The sequence below is a fragment of the Symphalangus syndactylus genome, chromosome 18, assembly GCF_028878055.3.
Source record: "Symphalangus syndactylus isolate Jambi chromosome 18, NHGRI_mSymSyn1-v2.1_pri, whole genome shotgun sequence".
Classification (NCBI taxonomy): Eukaryota; Metazoa; Chordata; class Mammalia; order Primates; family Hylobatidae; genus Symphalangus; species Symphalangus syndactylus.
In genome coordinates this window covers 61,462,030-61,488,563 of record NC_072440.2, presented here as the reverse complement: position 1 = coordinate 61,488,563, position 26,534 = coordinate 61,462,030, and the positions used below count along the sequence as shown (strand labels likewise).

The window sequence follows — 26,534 nt, the reverse complement described above, 5'->3', positions numbered from 1 at the left end:
GAACTTTTTTTTTTTTTAATCTAAAACAGCCCTATAAGGTAGGTATTATTATTTACATTTTATAGATTGAAGGCATTGAGATTCAGAGATGTTAACTAGCTTGCCTGATGTCACACAGCAAATACTCCTAGAGCTGAGATTCAAACCCAGGCCTACTGGCTCTAGAACTCTAACCGTTGTGGCAGTGTTCTCAGCTTTTTTTCATTATTGCACACTCTGAAAAGCCTTTTAAGACATTTATTCCCCTTAATCATTTCCCCTATGATGAAATGTTAATACCACAGATAAGCCATATATTCCTTTGTGTATATTTGTGCTTTATACATAAAAAGAGTAAAATTTTTTTTACCACCACGTCTAAGAATCAGTTTTCGCTCATCTCAGGGGCAGTATCCTCCCTACTGAGAATACATGATGCAGGGAATATTGTGTTTCTAATAATAATAACTATAATAACAGTTCCACCTTTGGAATATTTTCTAAGCATGTGACATTATTAAATCTTTTGGTCCTCATGACAGCCACATGAGGACTAGATTTAATTAGTTAATTATTAATGAATTAACTAGTTAATTAATTTGCCCCAAATCAGGTAACCAGCAAAGGGCAGATCCTCAATCTCTTTTAACGGCTGGGCTATACTGCTTTTCCACTAGGATTATTCCAATGCTTTGCTGAACACCTACTCTACATCTGGCTCATGCTAGAAGCTGGAGATACAGTGGGAAGAGGCAGTCTCTCAGCATGTAGTTGTGCTGTGAATTGCATGTGTCTGAGGGTGGAAGTCAGTTCAGGCTGTATCCAGGTGCTTAGCACAGTGCTTGTTGCATTGTAGGTATGCAATAAATAGTAGTGGGGAGATTATAGGACTTTGCAAGCCTGCCTCTAAGCTGTGAGTGCAGGCCCTAGAATGTTATCCTCACCTCTTCCTAGGCTCCATTAGGTCTGGGAAACCCTAGGGCAGCCTCTGTCACCCAGATTGTGCCTATCCCTGGCCCTTCTAGATAGAGTCTTGTTTCCCCTACACCAGAGCTGGTAGTACAGGGTCAGCCCAGCAATCGGTGCTCAGTGAAATGTATGTGGTTTATAGTTGGGTTGGGCAGGGAGTAGGTGACAGGAAGCCCACAGGGGGCTGAGGCCAAGATGGGGACTGGCCCAAGCAGGGGCCATGGAAAAGGTGGACCTGTGTGACGTGGGAGTGACAGCACCTGGGCCATCAGTGACACGTGGCCCCATGCTGCCCCCAACAGTGGAGAAGATCCGAGCCACCTTCACTGTCCTCCGGGCCTTCGGCTCTGTGTCCATGGCCCACAGCCGCAGCGCCACCCGATTCTCCATGGTGATGTCGCTGGACTTCAACGCTACAGGCCGCATCACGGCTGCTCAGCTTCAGGTGAGGCCTCTGGGGGGACGTGCAAGGGGGCCCTTGGGGCTGCTGTGTCTCTAACCCCACTCAGCAGAGCCCACGCCTCCAGCTGGGACTCTAGGATGTGTCTGAAATGGTCATGGCAGTGGCTCACGCCTGTAATCCCAGCACTTTGGGAGGCCGAGGTGGGTGGATCACCTGAGGTCAGGGGTTTGAGACCAGCCTCACCAACATGGTAAAACCCTGTCTCTACTAAAATGCAAAAATTAGCCGAGTGTGGTGGCAGGTGCCTGTAATCTCAGCTACTCGGGAGGCTGAGGCAGGAGAATCGCTTGAACCCAGGAGGCGGAGGTTGCAGTGAGCCGAGATTGTGCCACTGTACTCCAGCCTGGGCAGCAAGAGCCAAACTCCATCTCAAAAAAAAAAAAAAAAAGAAAATAGTAATAATAATAATAATAAAAATAAAATAATGAAACGGTCACGGATCCCCTAGCTGGGGCCAGTTGCTCCCCACCTCGCTAGGTGCCCTGGAATGTCCCCTTCTGGAGCAAGCCAGCCCGTCTGTGCTTCGGACTCTCAGGGGCATGAAATATTCATGAGCAAATACAGAATTCAGGCTGTCATTAGCCGGGTCTTAAAAGCGCAAGTTGAAATTAAACAGACGCTTGCCAGCCTTCTGCAGCAGTCCGCGTGTGATGAACACATGGCCTGTTTGTTCCTATCTCCAAAATCACCCGTACTCCTCCCCGTCTCCCTCAAACATCCTGTTTGAACAGAAAATAGGATTAGGTTATTAGAAGGATTGTTTGTAACATAGAGCTGGTATAATATCCAGACTCAAGGAAAACCCCTCCATGCCAAATAAGTCCCTTTTCTGTCCTGGCCCTGAAATCCTACCCTTAATCACTATTTGGGTTAAGGTATTAAAGGCTTCTATTAAAAAGGGAATATGTTGGAAGGTGGCCTCATTTGATTGTTATTACCTTTGATACCTTAATTGGAATGAATCTATTGCATTAGTTAGTTTCCTAGGTGGACTCTGAATTAGTGGGATAAAGGATTGAGAAGTTCTGATGTGGAGGTTGCCAGCAAAATTTGGACCTGAGATGTTGCCTCAAAGAGTGGATCAGAGGCTGGGCGTGGTGGCTCACGCCTGTAATCCCAGCACTTTGGGAGGCTGAGGCGGGCGGATCATGAGGTCAGGAGATTGAGACTATCCTGGCTAACACGGTGAAACCCTGTCTCTACTAAAAATACAAAAAAGTTAGCCGGGCGTGGTGGTGCGCGCCTGTGGTCCCAGCTACTCGGGAGGCTGAGGCAGGAGAATAGGGTGAACCTGGGAGGCGGAGCTTGCAGTGAGCTGAGATCGCGCCACTGCACTCCAGCCTGAGCAACAGAGCGAGACTCCGTCTCAAAAAAAAAAAAAAAAAAGAGTGGATCAGAGTGGGGCACCCCGATGGGGCTTCTGGGTAGCTGGGCATCAGGCGTGTGCAGATGTACCCAAAGCGCTGACTGGGTGCCCCTCTTCTCTCCCTGCAGACAATGCTTTTGGAGAAGAGCCGCGTGGCACGGCAGCCGGAAGGGGAAAGTAACTTCCAAGTTTTCTCCCAGATGCTGGCTGGATTGGACTTGGATCTCAGGTGAGCACTTGGGGCAGGAAGAGACAGCTGAGGGCAGTGCAACAAAGGGCACATGTTCTTTGGGGGCCCAGCCTTAGCTTCTACTCAGCACTGAGAGGCCGTGGGACCCAGGGATTAGGAGCATGGCCTCTGATTCCAGCTGCCTGGGTACACGCAGCTCATGGGCTGGGTGACTTTGGTCACATGTCATCCACCCTGAGCCTCGGTTTCTTCCTTTGTAATGTGGAAACAACACCTTGCATAGACCTTATAGGACTAAGAGAGATAATTTACATTCAGCTCTTTGTAAATGCTGGGAGTCAAGGCTGTCTGCTGTGATAGTGGCATGTCAGTACTGGCCCTGGCAGCGGTGTGGGAAGAGGGAGAGGGACAGCAGACCCCCATGTCTTCCAGAAGTTTCTAAACTTTTGTGGGAGCTTTGAGTGTATGGTAGGGTATGCCTACGTGAGGTTCCTCGGGATGGACCTGGAGCTGAGTGGAGCAGTGAGCTGGGTAGTCAGGCAAGCCTCATCTTGGAGGGCTTCCTGGAGGAGGTGGCCTAAAAAGCCATCTCTGCCCTTCCCCAAATCTACAGGGCATCCTTAGACATGTGGCTCATGTGGCTTCCTCTCCCAGAGCCTTGGTTTCCTCCTCTGTCGGATGGATGGGCATGGTCCTAGTGAAGTGTCAGGGAGAGGAAAAAGTGGGTTTTCCCACATGAGGGGTGATAATTTGTGGTTACTGTGCTTTAACCTCACCATTGTTTGTTCCCCAACCTTCCCTCCCCATCTGAAGGACAGCCTCAACCTGTCCGGAGTGTCCTGGCTAAGGCTGGAGGGACAGCTGTAACCTGCAGAGAGAAGGCAGAGTAGAGAGGGAACTCCCAGTTTTCAGAGTGATTGTAACTGAGCAGCAGGGAAACTTCTAGAAGGTCTTGAGAATCTGTAGAAGAACTTGGAGTGGGGTGGTATAGCAGAGTGACAGGGACCACAGACTCAAGGATAAGGCTGTGTGGATTTGTATGTTGGTTTCTCCACTTGTTGGCTGTGTGAACTTGAGCTAATGACTTCACCTCTCTGAGCCTGACTTTCCTTATCTACAAAAATAGATGTGACTATCACAGTGTTGTGGTGAGGATTAAAATACGACAGGTAGACAATACTTCTGAAAATAGTGCCCGGACATAGCGAATGCTTTGTGTGTGTGTGTTCTTGTTTTTGAAGGATTTGATCTGCCTTGATACCCCCGATAGGCCCTGACCAGGCCCTGACTGGGTCATCCAAGGAAATGACTTTGGATTCGGAGAGACATGGGTTTGATCCGGGCTTTGCCTCACATGGGCTTCTCTGAACCTTGGTTTCTCCGAGCCTTGGTTTCTCCTTCTGTAAAATGGGTTCCTACTAGTGCCAGCCCCATGGGCATTTAAATGAGATCACATGTCAAGGCAGCAGGGGCCATGTGCGGTACATAGTAACGGTGTAATGCGGGAAGGAGTAGGTAGGTGGGCCCTGAACATAGGAATCCCACTTTCAGCCGCATGGCCTCACCTCTTGGGACCTCCATTTTCTCACCTCTCAGAACACCTCTCAGACACACACATCACCCCTGTTCCAGCCCTGGAGCTCCACACTGGGGCTCTCTCTTCTGTACCCCATCGGTGGGGCTTGGCTCTGGGGATAGAAGCATTGCCTCCCAGAGAGGGGGATTTGGAGGCTTACCCTGGGGTGGGCCCAGGAAGGATGAGGCTCAACTGCGGCTAGCAGAGGATGCCAGACCTTCATTCCAAGCCAGGCCCAGGCCAGGGGCCCTCCATGCTGGTGGCATCCTTATTGAGTTTGGCATCCTTAGGAGCTAGGCCAAAGCTGCCTCTGAGAGGAAGAGGTGGCCCAGATGAGTTTCAGGGACCCTAAGAGAGTAAAGTGCTTGGAGCAACTCAGCCCCCTCAGGGGGTCATTGGCATTCTGAAGCCTCCTTGGTGATCCCCCAGTTACTTCCCTTTCTCTACCTCTGCTGCTGCCAACTTGGTCCGTCACCTACATTGAAGCTTCCAAAGGTCAAAAACAGGTTCTCACTTGCACAAATGTCCTTTCTCCCATGCACTCATGTGGGAAACTCCTATTCATCCTTGAAAACCCTACTCCAAATCCCTTTTTTAGAGGAGCACTGCCTGATTCTTGCTCCTCAGTTTCTCCTTTATACCGTTTTGGTGCCTGGTATTTGCTTCTGGTTCAAAAACCTGCCAGTGCAGGTCTCCCTTCCTCACCAGATGGACTGGGAGATCTTTGAATCAGGGGCCGTGTCATCCTTCTTTCTGCTTTCCTAGTACCTAGCACAGGGCTTGGCACCAGGTAGATGCTTCTTAATTATTTGTCAAATTGAATTTTCCAGTGAATGGAAGAAGGTGTGAGGAAAACAGAGCACGTACTCCGTGCCAGCCTGGCAGTGTGAGTTTATGTACAATATCCCATTTAATCCTGGGGGGCAAGTAGAGTAGGGGTCCCATTTTACAGATAAGAAAAAGTGAGTTGCAGAGAAGAGAATTACCTTGTGTGCCACATAGCAGCACTGGGGTTGGACTTGAAGCCTAGCTGGTAAGAGTCCTTCAGAGTCACGAGGCAGAGAAGGATGTGGGGTCTGTAGAGAATCCAGGGAGGGGACGCTGACGGCCTCAGAACCAGACAAGCTGGCTGTAGACTGATGAGTAATCCCCACTTTCCAGGAACCAATTTGAACCCACATGGGATTGGGGATCTTAGGCTGGGCTCTGCAATGCGTTTGTGAGTAGAGAGTGTGATTCGAAGGGGCAGGGGGCATAGCTGTACCCACCCCGCCTTTGGCTTGCATTCCTCAAGCCTGCAAAAGTGGGTGGCCCATCTGCAGGTCTCACTCCCGAGGAACCTGCAGGTTGAACACAGGAAGGAGCTTTAAACGTCGTATTGCTTCATAAAGTGCAGACTGAGGCCGGGAGAGGCGCACATGGCAGGATAGCGCGGAGTCTGGGCTGGAGGGGCCAACAGACCTCAGCTCAGCTTCTGGCTGCATGCTTGCTAGCTGTGAAGTCTTGGGGCAGGTACCCACTCTCAGTGCCTCTGTTTTGTCAACTGTAAAATGGAAATAATATTCGTACCCATGGAGTGGGGCTGTCATGAGTCATCTTAGGACTTAGCGTGCAGCAAGGGCTCATTCATGTTGACTGTTTTAATATTATCCTTGAGTGAGGTCACCCAGCTGATTAGAAGATCTGGGGTTAGTCCCTACTCTCCTGATTTTCCTCTACAACCCTTTCTCCTGGGATTTCCTGGCTTTTAGGAAGGGCCAACTGAGGGCTGTGTGTGAGGAATATTTGGGAGATCGAAGATATCCCAGGGCAGTGTTAGTGGGGCCAAGGCCAGGGACAGCTCCTGGGATGTCTGGCCAGTTGCGTGTAGCCTCACGCTGTGATGACCACCTGTCCTGCCAGGGCTGGTGTGAACAGCCCCCCTGACTCCTGGTTCCTTCTTTGCTTCCAGGGCAGAGCTGAACCTGCACCAGATGGCAGATAGCAGCTCCTTTGGCATGGGCGTGTGGTCCAAGGTAAGGAGGAGGTCCCTCAGGGGTGGGATGTGAGTTTGTGTCTGGGGCCAGATGGGAGGGTGATGAGGAGTCGCCGTGCAACTTGTCTCCTTTGGTACTGGGGTTCATAGTTGGCAAGGGTTGGTCATGTGGAAGAGTCGGGACTGCCTTTGTAGGGTCTTGGCTTATTGGGTAAAGAAGACTCAGACAAATAAAGGAAACCAGACATAGTATATGTAGAGGTAGGATTAGGGCCCTGGAATCAGTCTAGTTCGAGCTCTAGCTCTGACACTTGTTAAGTAGGTGAACCTCAGGCATGGACCTTAACCTCCCGGGAGGTCTGTCTCTTCTTCAGTACAATAATGACAGTAGCAGTATCTGCCTCATAGGGTTGTTGTGAGGGTGAAATGAAACGATGTGTATAACGTGCTTAGAACAGGGCTTGGCCTAAATTAATCGATAGGGTGCTCTTTGTCAATACTATTGGTGGTTAACTTGGGTAGGGGCACTCAGCGATGGTTTCCTGACAAATATAGTCTGTGAGTGGGGCCGAGAGTATATTTCATTGCTTAAAAAAGCAAATGTTTCACTGGTTTGATATTTTATTATTCAATTATTTTAACCATTGTTTTCTCCCTTCTCTCCCAAATACCTTCACCACCACCTGTGCTGGGCCTGTGTTGTGTTAGGTGTATGTTCCTGCTGAGTGCTAGGAGTATGATCCTCATCCATGAATTTTCACTTTAGCAGGAGACACAGACTTGGAAATTAATGCGATTATGTGAGATAAGAATATGTCAGAGGTTGCATGAAATGCTGCGGGCACCACAAGATAGCTGATAGAGCTACTTGGCCTTTGCCAGGGAAGGCTTCTTAGCCAAGGGAACATTTGGCCTGGGTTTTGAAGGATGAATAGAAGTTCACCAGATGGAGGGAAGTAGATAATTTCCACTCCAAAGCCTCTTTTCAAATATACATGTCTGGGAAACAAATAGTGCTGGAATAATTGGATATCCTGGTGCAAAAAAAATCCGTATTTCACATGATACACTAAAATTAACAAAAAATGAATCACAGATCTAATTGTAAAACTTCAAACCACAAAATTTCTAGAAGACAAATGAGAAAAATCTCTGTAACCCTGAGCTGGGCAAACATTTCTTAAATGAGACATCAAAATCCCAGTCCATAAGAGAACAAATTAACTTTATCAAAAGGAACAGCATCTGCTCTCTGAAAGACACTATTAGTATGAAGAGGCAAGCCACAGACTGGGAGAAAATATTTGCAAATCACTTATCTGATAAAGTATTTTTATCTAGAATATAAAAGTAATTCTCAAAACTCATATATGAAACAACCCAACAAAAAAGATGGGCAAAGATGGAACATACAAAAAAATGTAAATGGATGGCAACTAAGCACATGAAAATATGCTCAACATCATTGGTCATTAAAGAAATTCAGCTGGTGCGGTGGCTCACGCCTGTAATCCCAGCGCTTTGGGAGGTCGAGGTGGACGGATCACCTGAGGTCAGGAGTTTGAGACCAGCCTGACCAACATAGTAAAACCCCATCTCTACTAAAGATACTAAAAACTAGCTGAGCGTGATGGCACATGCCTGTAGTTCCAATTACTCGGGAGGCTGAGGCAGGAGAATTGCTTGAACCCAGGAGGTAGAGGTTGCAGTGAGCAGAGATCATGCCACTGCACTCCAGCCTGGGAGACAGAGCGAGACTCTGTCTCAAAAAAAAAAAAAAAAAATTGCTAAGCCTGTGCATGTGTGCGCGAGCACGTGCGCACACACACACACACACACACACACACACACTCTCTCTCTCTCTTCCTCTCTCTCTCTCTCTTACATATTGCTGAGTATTATCCACAGAGTTTCTAATTCAGTAGCTCTGGGTGAGGCCTGAGAATGTGCATTTCTCACAAGTTCCCAGCAATGCTGGTGCTGCTGGTCCAGGGACCCCGCTTTGAGAACCACTGTTGTAGAGTCTGTTTCTGCACTGGGTGAGGTGATGTGTCTGCCCCGTCTTTGAACTCCGGGGGCTAATCTACTTGTCACCTTATAAGTATGTCCCAAATATTGTATGGGCAAGCCTGGAGAGTTGGGGGCATATCAGAGAGGCTGCCTGGAAGACGTGACCAAGAGCTGGCCATGAGAATGAGAATGAAATGTCTTTCATTCTCAAAACTCATACATGAAACAAGCTGGGATGAGAATGAAATGAACAGATGCAACGAGGCTGGCATTCTTGCTAAAACAGGTACTAGGGGGACAGCTTCTTCACTCGGGGGACTGAGCAGCGTGTTCTTTTTTCATACCCTCTCCCCCGTGATTTGGGGTCATTAGGAGGCCAGACCTCCACCTGGAAGGCAAGAGATGAGAAGTCACCTCAGCACTGATTTTTCTCATTCGTTTAATGAGCTTTGGCCAAATATATCCATTTGAATCAGCAAAAGAGTAGTTGTTTATTTTCCTATTGTTTTTGAGAAGGAAAAGGACCCAAGCTGAGGTCCTCTGAGCTTTCCCCAACCTGACCTGTTTGTTAACAGTCTGCATAAAGCCATTGGTCACAGCGTGAATTTGTGTCAAAGAAGCATTTGAAGTGGTTTCCTTTTTTTCTCTTTATTTCTGTGGGGCATTTTTTAGACCAGTTGATTCGCAGGAACTGGTAGAGTGTTTCTTTGTTCTCTCTCTGCTACCTGGCAGGTATCAAGAGAATGTTTTCTCTGTTCTTTCAGAAGAAAAATAAAGTCTGAAAATTCATTGGTCTTTGATACAAGCCTGGGCTAGTTACTGGGGTCGGGTAGGCCAGGTACAGCTTCATTAAGGGAATCTGGTGATCAGGATATGCCCCCCAATAATGGGAGTTGCTAAGTCCCCAAGGCTGTCAGACTTCGCAAATCATACAGGATGCCCAGTTAAATTTGAATTTCAGATAAACATTGAATAATGTTTTAGTATAAGCATGTCCCAAATATTGCACAGGGAAGCCTGAAGGGTTGCGAGCCTATCAGGGCAGGCTGCCCGGAGGAGCGGACCACAAGCTGGTCCTGGAGTGAGAGTGAAAGTAGTCAGAGGCAGTGAGGCCAGCATTCTTGCTGTACCAAATATTGTGGGGGACATATTTATGAAAAAATTATCCATTGTTTACCTGAAATTCAAATTGGACTGGATGGCTCGCGTTTTCTTTGGCAACTCTACAACCCAACTTCAACCCAACTTCATCCCCGGCTGAGCCCTCCTCTTTCCTTCTCCTCCTAGCCAGCCCCCCTACTATGATTAATTCTGCTTCTATTTCATCTGTAACAGCTGGTTCCATCTTCACTGAAAACTCACTGGCGACGGTGGAGTCTGACATAGTGATGTTCGAATCCCAGTACCAGCGGTTAAGCTGGGTGGCCTTAAGCAAGTGACCTCATCTCCTTGGGCCTCGATTTTTTTCCTTTTTGAAAACTAGGAGAGCAAGAGTCCACCTTGACCTCAGATGAAATGAAATAAAGCCAATAAAGCACTTCAGCAGTGCCTGACACTTCCAATGTCAGCCCTTCTTCTTCTTTCTTCTTTTTCCTTCTTTTTCTTCTTCTCCTTCTCCTTCTTCCTCCTTCCTCCTCCTTCCTCTTCCTCCTCCTCCATCATCAAGGATGGCAGCATTGGGCAAGTTGGGGAGGGCTTGGCCTGCTCCCCAACAGCAAGACACGCTACCTAGGCACTCAGTTCCCATTCCATGTTCCTTGGCAGCACATCTTGTTTTCCCTCTTACTGAATTTATCTCTGTTCTCTTCTAATTCATATTTTTAATGAAGCATCTGTTAAAAAAAAAATCAACTAAATTATGGCTGGGCGCAGTGGCTCACGCCTGTAATCCCAGCACTTCAGGAGGCTGAGGCGGTCGGATCACCTGAGGTCAGGAGTTCGAGACCAGCCTGGCCAACATGGTGAAACCCCATCTCTACTAAAAATACAAAAATTAGCCGGGTGTGGTGGCACATGCCTGTAATCCCAGCTACTCGGGAGGCTGAGGCAGGAGAATCACTGGGACCTGGGAGGCAGAGGCTGCAGTGAGCTGAGATCACGCCACTGCACTCCAGCCTGAGTGACACAGCGAGACTCTGTCTCAAGAAAAAAAAAAAATACTAAAAAACGAAATTACTACCTACTTCCTATGGAGAAATCAGAAAAAACACAAGGGCAAAACCAAAAACCAGAATACACGCACACACTCAAACCAGAAAACAAGCGCCATTCACCTCACCACCCTGAGAAACCCACTGGTCCTATACCTGCAGGTGTTCTTCCAGTATTTTTCCTGCAAATATTTTACATAATTCATAACAAACCGTATATCATTAAAACTTTCTGGCCGGGCATGGTGGCTCATGCCTGTAATCCCAGCACTTTGGGAGGCCGAGGTGGGTGGATCACCTGAGGTCAAGAGTTTGAGACTAGCTGGACCATTATGGTGAAACCCCGTCTCTACTAAAGATATAAAAATAAGCTGGGCGTGGTGGCAGGTGCCTGTAATCTCAGCTACTCAGGAGGCTGAGGCAGGAGAATCGCCTGAATCCAGGAGGCGGAGGTTGCAGTGAGCCGAGATTGCGCCACTGCACTCCAGCCTGGGCGACAGTGTCAGACTCCCTCTCAAAAAAACAAAAAAAACCCAAAAAACAAACTTTCGCAAGCATTATTTTTAATGACCAGACATTCACGGAGGAGACATGGTTCACTGAACTGCTGTTTCCCTAATGTTGTCCATTTACATGGTTTTATTTTATTTTTTATTTTATTATACTTTAAGTTTTAGGGTACATGTGCACAACCTGCAGGTTAGTTACATACACTTACATGGTTTTAAACCTTTTTGTGGTTCTTAGTGATAAGGTGGGCGTCCGGCTTGTATTACCGTCTCAGACTCCCAAACCTCCGTCTAAGGAGATGTCTCCAGTTACCGTCTTTCCTGTTGTCTCCTTGGTAACAATCTCCCATCTCTGATCACACTGTTTGTTAATGTTTTGTCTCCCCTCGGCCCTAAGTTCCACGAGGGTGGGAGTCTTACTTGTCTTGATCACTCCTGAATAGACAGGGCCTAGCACTCAGCCAGGCATACAGCAAGTGCTCAATAAATGTGTGTTGAGTGAATAAATGAATGAGCGTGCCCAACTCACCACCACTTAACTAAAATCACATCTTTTCAATTTTCAAATTGTTTGCTACTGTGTCAGCCGAGATCGGTTAATTAAAGTTTATTTTCTCCCCAGTATCATTTCACTAGGTCTTTGGGGATCTCACGTCTGCCTTTGGACCCACTCCTTGGGTCCTGGGAGCTGGGGCAGTTGCTGGGAATCTCAGAGGACCCAGAGAAGGGGATTAGAAAGCCTGGGGATCCCATCCCTCAGTCAATGTGGGCAGACTGGGGTCCTCAAATCTGGGCTGAGTAGTACCGTGGACCCAGCTCAGTGGGTGAACACACTCAACCCCACCATCAATGTCTCTTATTTGAGAATGGTCGCTAGAAGTTCATTGTCAATGGATATTTATTGATCTTATTAGATGCCAGGTATTGGCACACAGAAATAACTCAGCTGGGTCTTACCTATCAAGTGACTCACTTTTGGGAGGTGGTGGTGGGCTGCCATGTCTACATCAACAGATCATTCCAAGCTGGAGAGAGATGTGCCTGAGTGGAGGTGTATGTAGGCTGAGGCCAAGCTGGGAGGAGGAGAGGCATATCAGGGAGGGCTGCCTGGTGGAGGCAACCATGAGCTGGAGCTGGACTGAGAGTGAATTAGACAGGTGCAGGGAGGCCAGTGTTCTGGCTACACTGAGCACCTGATGCAAAGGTAAACATGAATGGCCAGCCAAAGCAAGGACCCCAGGGTAAAAGTGCGGAGACCCCCAGCGTGGCACTGGCCAGGTCCTCAGACGCTGTGTGTACCCGGTGACTGCCAGTTTCTCCTCTTAGTCCTCACACTGTGCCATCGCTGCCTGCCACACTGCAGCTTGTAAATGGAACTTACTTGAGATCTGCCAAGCACCAGGATACATTTGAAAGCACAAAGCTTTCATATTAATTTCTTCTTCTCTATAATTTCTTTTTTGCAATCTAGCCCAATTTTTTTTTAAATGTGCCCTGCAGCAGTGGTAATAATAATAATAATAATCCTTGCCACCCAGCGGTTTGCTTCTGGCTGTCACATTCCAGGCCTTGGCCCGAGGCACATTTATTTTTTATGACCCAGTTGTCAACTGTCGGGGAATGGTGCCCAAATGGAAGGATGAGGGATCACTCGCTCGTGCCAGGGGTTCTGCCAGGAGCTTTCTTTTACTTAATTCTCCCAATGGTTCTTTAAATAAGGAATTATGATCATATATGTTTTTCAGGAGAAGTAGCCAGGCTCAGAGAGGTGAAGCTACTTGCCCAAAGGCACACAGCTTTTTTTTTTTTTTTTTTTTTTTTTATTATACTTTAGGGTTTTAGAGTACATGTGCACAATGTGGGCACACAGCTTTTAAGTGGTGGAGTCAGGACTGGGATCCAGGTTGGCCTGACTTTCAATTTGGTACGTTCGTTCTTCCCACTGTCATCTCAGATCACGATACAGATTGTGGCTGAAGACAGTGTGCTCTGAGGTCTGGCCCACGTGCACTCTTGGGTCACTTAACTTCTCCCAGCCTCAGTTTTTCACCTGTAGGATGGGTAGAGCAACACCCTTGGATGACACCAAGGATTGGGGGCTCAGTAGGTGTCTGACACTTACTGACCGTGCCCTTCCCCAAATGGGTGGCCTTGGGCAAGTAACTTCACCTCTCTGAGCCTCCATTTCCTCCTCTGTCAGTTGGAGAGACCCATGCCTGCCTCATGGGGAAAAAGCACCCAGTACAACAGAGTACGTGCTCAGTGGACACTTTCTCTCCTCTCCACTTAAATGGACTCTCGATGCTGAGATAAGAAGTGGATTGGTGAGATGCTGAGCGACGCGTAGGGCAGCTCCTGGCTGTGGACTGACGCCTGTCCTACCTTCCCTGCAGTCTCCATGAGGTTCACCGGCCTGTGCGGGCACCCATGTGATGTTTCTTTCTTTTTCTTTTTGAGATGGAGTCTGGCTCTGTGCCCAGGCTGGAGTGCAATGGCGCGATCTCAGCCCACTGCAATCTCCACCTCCCGGGTTCAAGCCATTCTCCTACGTTAACCTCCCTAGGAGCTGGGACTATAGGCGCGTGACACCATGCCCAGCTAATTTTTTTTGTTTTTAGTAGAGATGGGGTTTCACCATTTTGGCCAGGATGGTTTCAATCTCTCGACCTCGTGATCTGCCTGCCTCGGCCTCCCAAAGTGCTGGGACTACAGGCATGAGATGCATTGAATCAGGGCCCAGCATTTTCCTCCCCGAGTTAGCTCCCGTTCCAGGAGGCAGAGGGGTGGGAATCCTTGGGCAGGTTGGTTGTAGAAACATCCTTCCAGTCAATTCCTTTACCCCTGCCCAATGTCTCCCAGCCCATGGTGTGTGCTCTGTGTGTCATCTCTTTGCATACCTGTCGTCCCCTTCAGTGGACTGGGAGCCCTTTGAGGGCAAGATCATACCCGATTAACTTGTTATAGAGTACGGGGCATCAGCTTGGGCAGCAATGGGGTACGGTGTCCCTGGAAGGTAGAACAGCCTAGGTGAAGGCATGGAGGGGGAGAGGCAGTAGTAAGTGGAAACCACCGTTTATTGAGTACCACTGTGTGCTGGCTTCTGTGCTGGGTGCTTTACACACATAAACTCATTTAGTCCTCATAGCAGCCCTGGGAGGATGCTAAGATAGGATTTCCATTTTATTTATGTATTTTGTTTGAGACAGGGTCTTGTTCTGTCATCCAGGATGGAGTGCAGCAGTGGGATCATAGCTCACTGCAGCCGTGAGTGAACTCCTTGGCTCAAGTAATTCTCCTGGCTAAGCCTCCCAAGTAGCTGGGGCTACAAGCACATGTCACCATGCCTGGATAATTTTTATATATTTTTTATAGATAAAGGGTCTTGCTACGTTGCCCAGGCTGGTCTCGATCTCCTAGAAATAAGCAATCCTTCCACCCTGGCCTCTCAAAGCACTAGGATGACAGGCATGAGCCACCACACCTGGCCTTATTTCCTCTTTGAAGAAGCGGAAGCTGAGCCTCCATGCACAGGGCAAGGGACTTTTGCAGAGTCTCATGGTTGGGAGTGCAGAGTCTAGAGGGCGTCCAGCTCTGTCTGACTCCAAATCCAAACCTGGCCTCTCTCTGCATTGTAGGAATCTCCTGGGCGCTCTAAACCCAGCCTGGTTTAAAGGAGAGAGAACATTTTGGATTTTATTTTCTTTTACTAAATTACCTGAAGACTTTGACCTTGAGACTTTACCTCAGACAAACCCTGGGCATGTTATGATGTGAATTTTTTTATCCATTGATTTTTAAAAATTGAGATAAAACATGAAGTGTATAAAGTATACTAATTTTAAGTGTACAACTCAATGATGTTTATATTCTCTCTCTCTCTCTTATATTCTCTCTCTCTCTTTTTTTTTTTTTTCTTGAGACGGAGTCTCGCTGTATCGCCCAGGCTGGAGTGCAGTGGCGCAATCTAGGCTCACTGCAAACTCCACCTCCTGGGTTCATGCCATTCTCCTGCCTCAGCCTCCTGAGTAGCTGGGACTATGGGCGCCCACCACCACGCCAGGCTAATTTTTTGTATTTTTGGTAGAGACGGGGTTTCACTGTGTTAACCAGGATGGTCTCGATCTCCTGACCTCGTGATCCACCCACCTCAGCCTCCCAAAATGCTGGGATTACAGGCGTGAGCCACCGCACCCGGCCTCTCTTTCTCTCTCTTTCACCCAGGCTGGAGTGCAGTGGTGTGATCATGGTTCACTGCAACCTTGATTTCCTAGGCTCAAGCAATTGTCCCGCTTCAGCTTCCTAAGTAGCTGGGACTACAGGCTCATGCCACCATGCCTGGCAGATTTTTAATTTTATTGTAGAGACAGGGTCTCACTCTTGCTGAGGCTAGTCAACTCCTCCTACCTCAGCCTCCCAAAGTGCTGGGATTACAGGCATGAGCCACCACAGCTGGCCATGTTATTATTATTATTGTTATTGTTTATTATTCATTTATTTTTTTGAGACGGAGTCTCACTCTGTCACCCAGGCTGAAGTGAGGTGGTGCCATCTTGGCTCACTGCAAGCTGTGCCTCCCAGGTTCATGCCATTCTCCTGCCTCAGCCTCCCGAGTAGCTGGGACTACAGGTACCTGCCGCCACGCCCAGCTAATTTTTTGTATTTTTTTTTTTTTTTTTTTTGTAGAGACGGGATTTCACCGTGTTAGCCAGGATGGTCACGATCTCCTGACCTTGCGATCCGCCCGCCTTGGCTTCCCAAAGTGCTGGGATTACAGGTGTGAGCCACTGCACCCGGCCAATGTTAATATTATTAAACATACACCAGCAACTATTCTCCAGATCAAGATACAGAACATTCCTCATTCCATCAAAGGCTCCTTTGAGCCTCCTCCCAGGCAATCTCCATGGGAGGTACCCATCTCACTCCAGACTCATTGTCTCGACTTCTCTTACCATCCGTTAGTTTCACCCATTCTTGAACTTTGCATAAACAGAAGCACACAGGATGCAGGCTTTCTGTCTGGCTTCTTTGACTCCACACTGGGTCTGTGAGATGCTTGTATGTGGCTGTGTGTCTCAGTAGCTTGTTCTTTTTCAGTGCTGTGTAGTGCTCCATCGCTGTGCTCTGGGTATACCACTCTTTGTGGCTCCCTTCTCCTGCTGATAGACATTTGGGTTGTCAGTTGACTTATTCCACTCACTTGACTTATTTCTATTTTCATGATGTTGATCCAAAGAATTTCTTTTGTGAAGGCACTCTGCAGAGGTGTTTGAAGAACATTTGGCTCTCTGGAAATTTAAGAAACTATGAATGTTTTCATGATCCTAATCATTTTGAATCAGAAACATATATATTTATTGATCCATGTCTTCTGTTCAGAAAAAGACATTGGGAGGGGATGAGGAAGAGAAAGGAGCAAATGAGCTTTAGTGGAAGTTTTCTCATTCTTCTCTTCACACGAGCTACCTGGTAGATGATGGAGTCCTTCTGTAATTTAAAGTCAAATGCTCATAGGTGACAGTGGGAGCCATAATAAATGTGTGGGCACTGTCCTTTTGGCGTCCTTTTTCTGCTACTTTGAGATCTCATAAATAACTGAGAGTATGTTGGTAAGATGCCTTCCGTCCCTCTGTTTGCTCCAGCTGCAGTTGCTAGGTTGAGCTCCTGGTTGCTAGGGATTTTGTGATCCTGTGGCGGCCCAGAAATATGATGGATCAGTGGAACATGCTTTTGCTATTAACTGAAATGTTTCCCAAGCAAATCTCTTAATGTCACTGTATGCTTTGACGTCGTCCCAATTGGTTGATGATTCTTGCAAGTTTCCCAGTTAGAGGAAGTGGCTTGAGTGGAGGGGACAAGTATCTTGGACTGGGAATCAGTTCAAGAATCAGAAAAGCCTGCTTCTAGTCTTGTATCTGATATTAATTTGCTGTGTGACCTTGGGCAAGTGTCACCCCCTCTCTGGGCACTGGATGCGCAAAATTCAAAGACTTGCTGGCTTTAAAAGCCTACAGTTCATCACCCAAGTTCTCTAAGCAGGCCAAGTGCAAATCAGTTTCTCATTATCGGCTGGTGGATTATTGACAAAAGAATTCCCATTCCCAGCTCACTTCCTTTCCACCCAGCAGGCTTCTGGGCTGAGTCTCCTTGGCCAGATGGTGTGTGCATAGTAGTTTCAGACTAATTTTAATATTCAATCAAACATAATTGGGATTATAAATCTTAAAAAAATCCTACAATCCATAAACATCTGATCATGTCATTTTCTGTTTCCTTCTGTTAAAATCTTTGGCAGGCTGGGTGCAGTGGCTCACGCCTATAATCCCAGCACTTTCAGAGGCCATGGTGGGAGGATCGCTTGAGTCCAGGAGTTCAAGACTAGCCTGGGCAACATAGCGAGACCCCATCTCTAAAAAAAATAATAATAAAATAAAATCATCTGGGCATGGTAGGGTGCACCTGTAGTCCCAGCCACTTGGGAAGCTGAGGTGGAAGGATCGTTTGAGCCCAGGAGTTTGAGACTGCAGTGGGCTATAATCACATCACTACACTCCAGCCTGGGCCATAGAGTGAGACCCTGTCTTAAAAAAAAAAAAAAAATGCAGTTTTCTATTGCTGCACAGGAGACAGAAAACAAGTGCCATTTCCTTTAGTGGGAAAGCACAGTTGGTGGTGGCTGCAAGAAGCAATGTCCTGCAAGGAATCTGGACTCACTGGCTTGCTATAGGATCTTGATTGATTAATGATGTCTGTTATGAGCTCAGGAATATAGTAGGGGCACGTATCAGTATTTACCAATCATCACTGGAGTTTAAAGCCCACACCCTTTAGTATCATGGTTGAGGCCTTCAAGGGTGGCCCATGCCGGCTTCTCCAGCTTTATCTTCTCCCCATCTCTATCTGACCCACCTCCAAAAATAACTGCTTCCAGAGCGGGCACAGTGGCTCACGCCTGTAATCCCAGCACTTTGGGAGGCCGAGGTGGGCAGATCACTTGAGGTCAGGAGTTCAAGACCAGCCTGGCCAACATGGTGAAACCCTTCTCTACTAAAAATATGAAAATTAGCTGGGTGTGGTGGCAGGTGCCTGTAATCCCAGCTACTCGGGAGACTGAGGTGAGATAATCGCTTGAGCCTGGGGGGCGGAGGTTGCAGTGAGCTGAGATCGTGCCATTGTACTCCAGCCTGGGCAACAGAGCGAGACTCTGTCTCAAAAATAAATAAAACAAAAATAACTGCTTCCATCGACCACCTATTGCCTCCCATAATCCCTTTTGCTCATGTGGTTCCCTTTGCATGTTGGGAGTTTTATTAAATTGGCCAGCTCTGCCTATTTATCTTTCAAACTTCTATCACCATTTGATCTGCTCTATGCTATTCTCTTTGGCTGTCTTGGGTGGGATTAATTACCCCTTCTCCCTCTGACATCCCATGGTTCTCTGCATAGACCTATAGCACAGCTTACCCTACAGAGCCTCCCTCTAGACCCTACCTATAGACCCTATATAGCCTACGTATCAACCTGTACCCATAGCCTACCTACCACTTAGCCCTTTTCACACTTAGTTGCTTTTATGTCTCTTTACAGTTCTACCTTGAGAGGGCCTCAGAGTCAAGGTCTGGGCTTTGCTCATCTTTGCATCCCCAGACCAGAGCCCCGCATAGAGCAGAGCTTCCATAAATCTGTAATGCATGCACACATGCAGGAATAAAAGCCACACTGCATTTCGAAGTCAGAGAAAAATGTTTGGATAACTTTCCCAGTCGCCCGAGTGTGTCTGTCAATACTCCTCAGCTTAGTTGTGGGTAATTTACTGTGGCAATAAAATGACCCTCGCATTCCTCCGAGACGGAGCTCAGCTTCAAGTTGTGAGTTGGTGTTTTCTCCATCGTGATGGCCTTGTTTTCTTCCTCTCTCCCTTTGCCCCCAGCCTGAAGATAAACAGAAGGCGGCAGCTGCCTTTGCCCAGCTCCAGGGTGCCATGGAGACGCTGGGCATCTCAGAGAGCGAGCAGCGGGCCGTTTGGCGGGTCCTGGCAGCCATCTACCACCTGGGCGCGGCGGGGGCCTGCAAAGGTACGTCCTTCCTGCCGGGCTCACCTGGGAGGCCAGCTGTCTCCTTTGGCAGGCGCCTGACAAGGCCCTTCTCTCAGAGAGGTGGGAACAGGGTCAATCTGGCACCTTCTATGTCTCTGGGACTGCTCTTGGGGAGGCTGCTCAAACTAGGCATCGTGAGGAGGACACAGGGCTGGCGTTTCAAGCAAACCTTCTAGACCAGCTCTGTCCACAAGAACTTTCTGCAATGATGGAGATGACTGCTGTTCAGTGCAGTAACCACTAGCCACAGGCCGCTCCTGAACACTTGAAATATAGTAGTGCGACTGAGGAATTGAATTTTTAATTTATTTAATTCTACTTAATTTAAATGTAAGTAGTCACAGGTAGCCAGTGGCTACTGTACTGGAAGTACAGTAGAGCAGTTCTAGAATATGCAAGGGAAGGTTGGGTCTGTGCAGTAAAGGTGCCTTGTTTCTTTTTATTTTTTAAATTTTTATTGTTTGAGACGGCGTCTTGCATTGTTGTTCAGACTGAGCAGTAGTGGCATGATCATAGCCTACTGCAGCCTCCACCTCCTGGGCTCAAGCAATCCTCCCGCCTCAGCCTCCTGAGTAGCCGGGACTACAGGTGTGCACCCCCATGCCTGGTTAATATATATATTTTTTATTTTTTTGTAGACAGGGGTCTCACTTTTTGCCCAGGCTGGTCTCAAACTCCTAGGCTCAAGCAATCTTCCTGCCTTGACCTCCCAAAGTAGTGGGATTACAGGCATGAGCCACTGCGCCCAGCCAAGGTGCTGTGTTTCTAGCTAGACATCCTGGAGATGTTCCCTGCCACATGACCTGAAACTGATCTTGTATCCTTGTCCCCATCCTTAAGTGTCTGCTTGCGATTTTCCCTATTTTGACCTGGTCTTCCAAATGGTTCCTGCTATCCCCCTAGTCCTTACCCTCTCCATATCCAATCATTCACTATGTTCTAGAGATGGTCTCTGTGACATCATTTCTGTCCTAGTTTCTCTATCCTTACTGTTATCACCTTACATGCAGTGTTTATGTTTGTGTGTGTGTGTGTGTACTTGGATGGGTGCAGTAGCCTCCTTGCTGATACCTGCATTCCTCCTCCTACCCATTCTCATCATGACCATCAGGTTCCTTTCTACAACATAGACCCATACTGTCATTCTCCTGCTTAGAATCCTCTGGAGGCTCTCCCTTGCCTCTAAGTCAAATAAAATTCCTTGGCTTGGCATTCAAACTCCTCACCTCCTCACCTCAAAAGCTGCTCCCTTTTTTGGCAATATAGAAGGTTCTGGGGAGAGAGTGAGGGTGAAGAGCAAGGGTTTCTGCCTTCATGGGGCCTTTGGTGCCTTGTATTATGATTGTGACTTTGTCTGGCTCTTGTCAGTGGCTGGTGGCTTCCTTTGGGCCCAGAACATAGAACTGGAAGTTGCTTATTGAATGAACATGTGTGTGAATTGAGGTCTGTCGTGGGACTGTGCATGGATTCTGGCTGACATCCTGGGCTGTTACCTTGGTGGAGGGCAGTAAAATCTTCGAGAAGGTGCTGGTGCATCCTTTCTGTCATCCCCACATTCCCGGGCCCTGTGGCCTATTCCTTTGATTGATTCTCATCCATTTGAGCCACATACATTAACCCACTGTTTGGATTTTGGAAATTTCTAGAAGTCATACTGAGTCAGGAGTAAGTAAGATGGGGATTCCACAGTTGATCCAAGCCAAGGACAGACATGCTGGGCTGGGGCAAATATGAAAATACAAATGCCACTTGTCTTTCCAAAAATCATCCATGGACATTCACAATGGCAAAGATAGGAACCAACCTAAGTGCCCATCAACCAATGAGTGGTTAGAGAAAGTGTGAGATATATATATACACACACCATGGAATACTACTCAGCCATAAAGATGAGATGAAATAATGTCTTTTGCAGCAACTTGGATGGAGCTGGAGGCCATTATTCTAGGATGGCCTCTTAGAGAATGGAAAACCATTTCCTGAGAATGGAAAACCAAGTATCATACATTCTCACTTACAAGTGGGAGCTAAGCTATGAGGATGCAAAGGCATAAGAATGATATAATAGACTTTGGGGACTCAGGTGGGGGATGTTAAGAGGGGGTGAGGGATAAAACACTACATATTGGGTACAGTGTACACTGCTAGGGGGGTTGGGTGTACTAAAATCTGATCAATCACCGCTAAAGAACTTAACCAAAAACCACCTGTACCCCCAAAATGATTGGAAAAAAAAATCAGCTGTGGGCCATGCTCAGCGCTTGGCTGTTTGGGCATCACCACTACTTTGCTCAGGGAACTGTGATGTCTCTCACTCAACGTCCTGGTCACTGAGGCCAACCTGAGTCAGGAGCAGACCCTGAGACAGAGATGTGGGAACATGTTGCATATTTGGGGAAGGACCCCAGAAGGCTGTGGCAGGGGAATGGGAAAATGACCCAGGAGAGGGAAGGCAGGCAGTATAAGGTGCATGAAGGAGTGGCTTACCCCTGGGAAACTGAGGCTCAGTCCTGCTGGGGACCCCTGGGAGACTCTGAGGAATATGCCTCCTGGTTGTCCTATCCAAGAGACAAGGAAGTTGAAATATTTATCCAGAGACTAAGGGAGCCCCCTGGCTTGTTAGCCTGTCACCAGGGAAGTGAAGGAGCTCAATTTTATTCCTGAGTTTCTCCTCCTGGGGCAAAGTGGGGGCCCCCCCCTCCGATGTGGGCTCAAGGACCTGACCCATCACATCAGTGCATCTGATGATAAGAGAAAGTCACTTTTATAAATATTTTACTAATACTTGATGATGGCAATAATTTCTGCCAGTCCTCCCCCCACCCCATGTTATAAATTATTTTAAGAAGAGCTGCCGTCAGTCTGCCTGGGAGGCCTGCCCGATGATTTACTTACTTATAGATTCTGCTTTGAAAGATTTCATAATAGGTTGCTCTAAAATCAGCTATTAAGAATTTCAGAGTCGTATATAAATGTCTTTGCTTTGTGTCATAACAGATCATTTTGAAGTATATTAAGAATCATTTTCAGTAATCAGGTTTTTTTTTTTTTTTCATTAAAATGATACTCCCTTCTCAGCACGCCTGGCTTCCTAACTAATTCTGAGAGTCCCAATCCTGTTTTTAAAAACCAATAATAGTTCCCTTTGGGGAGAATTTGGGCCTTATAACTGGACACAGGGTTTTTGAACTGTTATAGCAATGACAGTCACCACTAATATTGGCGTGGTGTTTGACAGTTTCAAAAGCACTTATACCTCTGTTATGCCCTTTGAATGGATTAGATGTATGTGCTAACTTAATGCCATGGGCAAGAGTCAGGAGTCAGCCTGCTGGATATGAATCCTGGCTCAGCCTGTCTGAGCCTCAGTCTCTTCCTCTGTAAAATGGGGCTAATGACGGTACCCACTTTGTAGGCTTCTTGTGAGAACTGAAGGAGTCAATAGCAAAAACTGTGGTGCACAGCACTTGGCTCCTGGAGGGGTGTTTCATAAGGGTTCGTTTTCATCCACCTCCATTTTATAGACAAGCAAGCAGAGGCTCAGAGAAGGTATGCCACTGATCTGGTATCACACAGCCAGTACCTTCCAGAGTGGGGTTTGGGCCATTCTCATTTTCCTGGGGCCATTGTGCTGAGTGCTTATAGACCCGATGATGTCACCACCTCCTTAGAACAGCCTGGGAGGGGTGAGGACTGTTACGATGCCTATTTTATAGGGAAGAAACTGATGCGAAGCAGAGAGTTTCATGCATATCCCTCAGGACATACAGCTAAAGCTAGAGATGGGATTCGGACTTAGGTCTGCCTGAGCTCTGAGCCCTGAGACCAGCCTCTGGGACCACACCTCCTACCTCTCAAGTACCCTGTGTTCCTGCCTATGGCAGGCCTACAATTCACCTCAATTCTGAGACTATTCTGAGTTAGCAGAGTTAACACAGACCCTGCAGGTTAAGGGTTCAGTCCCACAAGACTGTCTCCACTTCAGATGCCAGCTGCAAGCACCCGACCTCCCATACTTCTAGCCAAGTGGCTTTTATGTAGTGAGTTCTCATGACCCCCTTTTCTTGTCTAATAATTCACTAGAATGACTCACAGGATTCAAGAAAACACTTTACTTACAACCGCTGCTCTATTATAAAGGATACAACTCAGGAACAGGGCAGGGGATGGGGAGAGGGCAGAGACTCCTGTCCTCTCTAGGCATGACAGCCTCCCAGCACTTTGATGTGTTGGAAGCTCTCTGAACCCCATCCTTTAGGGGTTTCCATGGAGGTTTCTCTATGCAGGCATGATTGATCAAATTATTGGCAATTAACTCGATCTCCAGCTCTTCTGTCACATCTTAAAAAGAAATCCTATAGCCGGGCTGGGCGCAGTGGCTCACGCCTGTAATCCCAGCACTTTGGGAGGCTGAGGCAGGTGGATCACAAGGTCAGGAGATCGAGACCATCCTGGCTAATACAGTGAAACCTCATCTCTACTAAAAAAAAAATAACAAAAAGTTAGCCGGGCATGGTGGCAGACACCTGTAGTCCCAGCTACTCAGGAGGCTGAGGCAGGAGAATGACGTGAACCCGGGAGGTGGAGCTTGCAGTGAGCTGAGATCGTACCACTGCTCTCCAGACTGGGCGACAGAGCGAGACTCTGTCTCAAAAAAAAAAAGAAACCCTATAGCCTTTAGCTATTGCCCTCTAAACCCCCATCCCTAAGCAATGCTTTCCCCCAGCCCTAAACAACCATGAATCTACTTTCTGTCTCTGTAGATTTCCTTGTTCTGGATGTTTGACATGAATGTAATCATGCAATATGTGCTATGTTTGTTGTCTTTTATGACTGGCTGCTTTCTTTCTTTCTTTTTTTTTTTTTTTGAGACAGAGTCTCACTCTGTCGCCCAGGCTGGAGTGCCGTGGCGCGATCTCTGCTCACTGCAAGCTCTGCCTCCGAGGCTCACGCCATCCTCCTGCCTCAGCCTCCCGAGTAGCTGGGACTACAGGCACCTGCCACCATGCCTGGCTATTTTTTTTGTATTTTTAGTAGAGACGGGGTTTCACTGTATTAGCCAGGATGGTCTTGATCTCCTGACCTCATGATCCGTCCGCCTCGGCCTCCCAAAGTGCTGGGATTACAGGAGTGCGCCACCGCGCCCGGCTGTGACTAGCTGCTTTCACGTGGTGTAATGTTTGCAAGATTCATCCACTTTGTAGCATGGATCAGTACTTTAGTCCTTTTTATGGCTGAATTATATTCCATCATGTGGATATACCACATTTTGTTTACCCATGGACCATTTTTTTTTTTCTTTTATTCTTCCTGAGAGCTGGGTCATAGTAACTGCTCAGAAAATTCTAGTTGAATGTATGTCCCAAACTGGCTTGCACAACAGGTAAAAATTAGGCACATTTTGCAAAGGAGAGCCCAGAGGCAGAGCGGTTCTGTGATGGGACAAGTATGTATGTGTATGCCAAGAAGACTAGACTTTGCAGTCAGCCATCTCCAGCCAAGTTTCAGCTCTGCCCTTTGATGGATGTGTAATCTTGAACAGGTCCCTTCCTGTATCTAAGCCTCAGTTTTCTCATCTATAAAATGGGGACAGCTATGATACCTTCTCTATAGGGTGAGGAGTGATGAAACGCAACGATGTTCATAGGAAGCCATTAGTTCAGGGCTTTGTGGTTCTGGAAATGTGTCTGTTTTGTTTGTCCTGCAGATCCCATGGTAGACATAAACCAGTCCTCTGGGTCTGTGTCCCCAGTCCTCTCTTAAACTTCTAGCCAATTACTCTGAACTATTTGGGGTTTACACTATTTTGGCCTCAACTTACGGTAAGAAACATTTTATCTCTTGACCCAGTGAACACACACACACACACACGCACACACACACACACACATTTTATAGAGACTAAACCACAGAGGGAATCTTCTGTATTCGTGAGTTTGAAAAAAAAAAAAAAAGAAAAGAAAAACAGAAACACGCCAACACTGGCATGTAGCTACAACCATGCCCAGAAACTCACCCTGGTAAATCCACTTTCTCTGCAGCTACAAATCCCATTTTGGGTTTTGTTTCACCTTTATTTTGATTTTTAACCTTATACAGTCTCTCCACCCGGCCACCAGAGTGGCCCTTTTCACACAAAACCCAGCCCACACCATTCCTCTGTCCCCATGCCTGCCCAGGTTGCTCAGAGGCAAGCTAAGGCTGCCACAAAGATCTCCAAGCTTCCAGGGAATAGGGGAGCAATGATTCCCAAGCACTCTCTGTGCTGAGTTACTTGCTAGATCACCGGACCTGAGGAAATATTCAAGATAATGCCTTAAGGTGAGTCTTTGTGGTGCAGTTGTGGCTCAGAGAGGTGGTGGGACGTGCCCAAGGGCACACAGCCGGGAAGTGATGGAGCTCAAAGCTGCCTGAACCTAAGGCTCTCAGGCTTTGCACAGGGACCAGGACCCTTCTTAGTTGCATCAATATAGTTGAGGGTTGTGTGTGTGTGTGTGTGTGTGTGTGAGAGAGAGAGAGCGAGTACTCTTGAAGTCTAAGCAGTTCTCCTGTGTGTGGAAGGTATAGCTTTTGGCACAAGCCAGGTGGGCTCAGGTGGACACCCTCCATATAAACTTCTTGGTTGTCCAGGGCAGCTGTACTTTGCTCAGCCTGGATGTCAGGGGGTGTCCCTGCTCTGTCTGGCAAGGTCCAGGCAGCGAGAAGGCTCCTGAACTTGCATTAGATGTTGCCTGACAGCCTTGGCAGATGGGGCATTGTCAGGACTGTGAGATTGGATATGGTGGAAGATCATGGGCATCACCCATAGACCCCTAATTGTCTGGTTCACCTAGGATGTCCATGCTGCACAGAAGGTGTGGTGGGCTTGCCTGCTGAGGAGGGCCCAGCTAAGGGCCCATGGCTGTGATGGGCAAGGAGATGCTTCATCTCTCAGCTCCTCTGGTGTCTGGAGGTCAAGTATGGCCTCCCCTTTCCCTCACTCCTCATGTACAGGTTCTGAGTGTGCCCTCCCTGTGCCCGGCTCTCAGTGGGGATGGAACTGGGCAGCCCCATGTTAAGGCACCCTTCCCATGCCAGCCCCATGTTGTGATTTAGCACATGGCATCCCATTCGCTCCTCTAGATAAACTCAGCTGCATTCTGCAGATGAGGAAACTGAAGCTCCTCCAGGAGAAACCACTTGCCCAGGGCACACAATATGAGGCTTCGCCCGAGCTTGGACTGGAACTCAGGTCTGTCTGGCTCCAAGGCC

General features: G+C 47.7%; 1 protein-coding gene across 1 annotated transcript in view; it reads left to right on the top strand.

The window, feature by feature from the left end:
* MYO18B (myosin XVIIIB) overlaps nucleotides 1-26,534 on the top strand; it is a 297,959-nt gene that overhangs the window by 36,800 nt on the left and 234,625 nt on the right. The window contains exons 9-12 of the mRNA XM_063623416.1: nucleotides 1,251-1,393; nucleotides 2,906-3,006; nucleotides 6,495-6,558; nucleotides 19,118-19,262. Coding sequence (XP_063479486.1) covers nucleotides 1,251-1,393; nucleotides 2,906-3,006; nucleotides 6,495-6,558; nucleotides 19,118-19,262 — 453 coding nt within the window. The remainder of the gene's footprint in view (nucleotides 1-1,250; nucleotides 1,394-2,905; nucleotides 3,007-6,494; nucleotides 6,559-19,117; nucleotides 19,263-26,534) is intronic.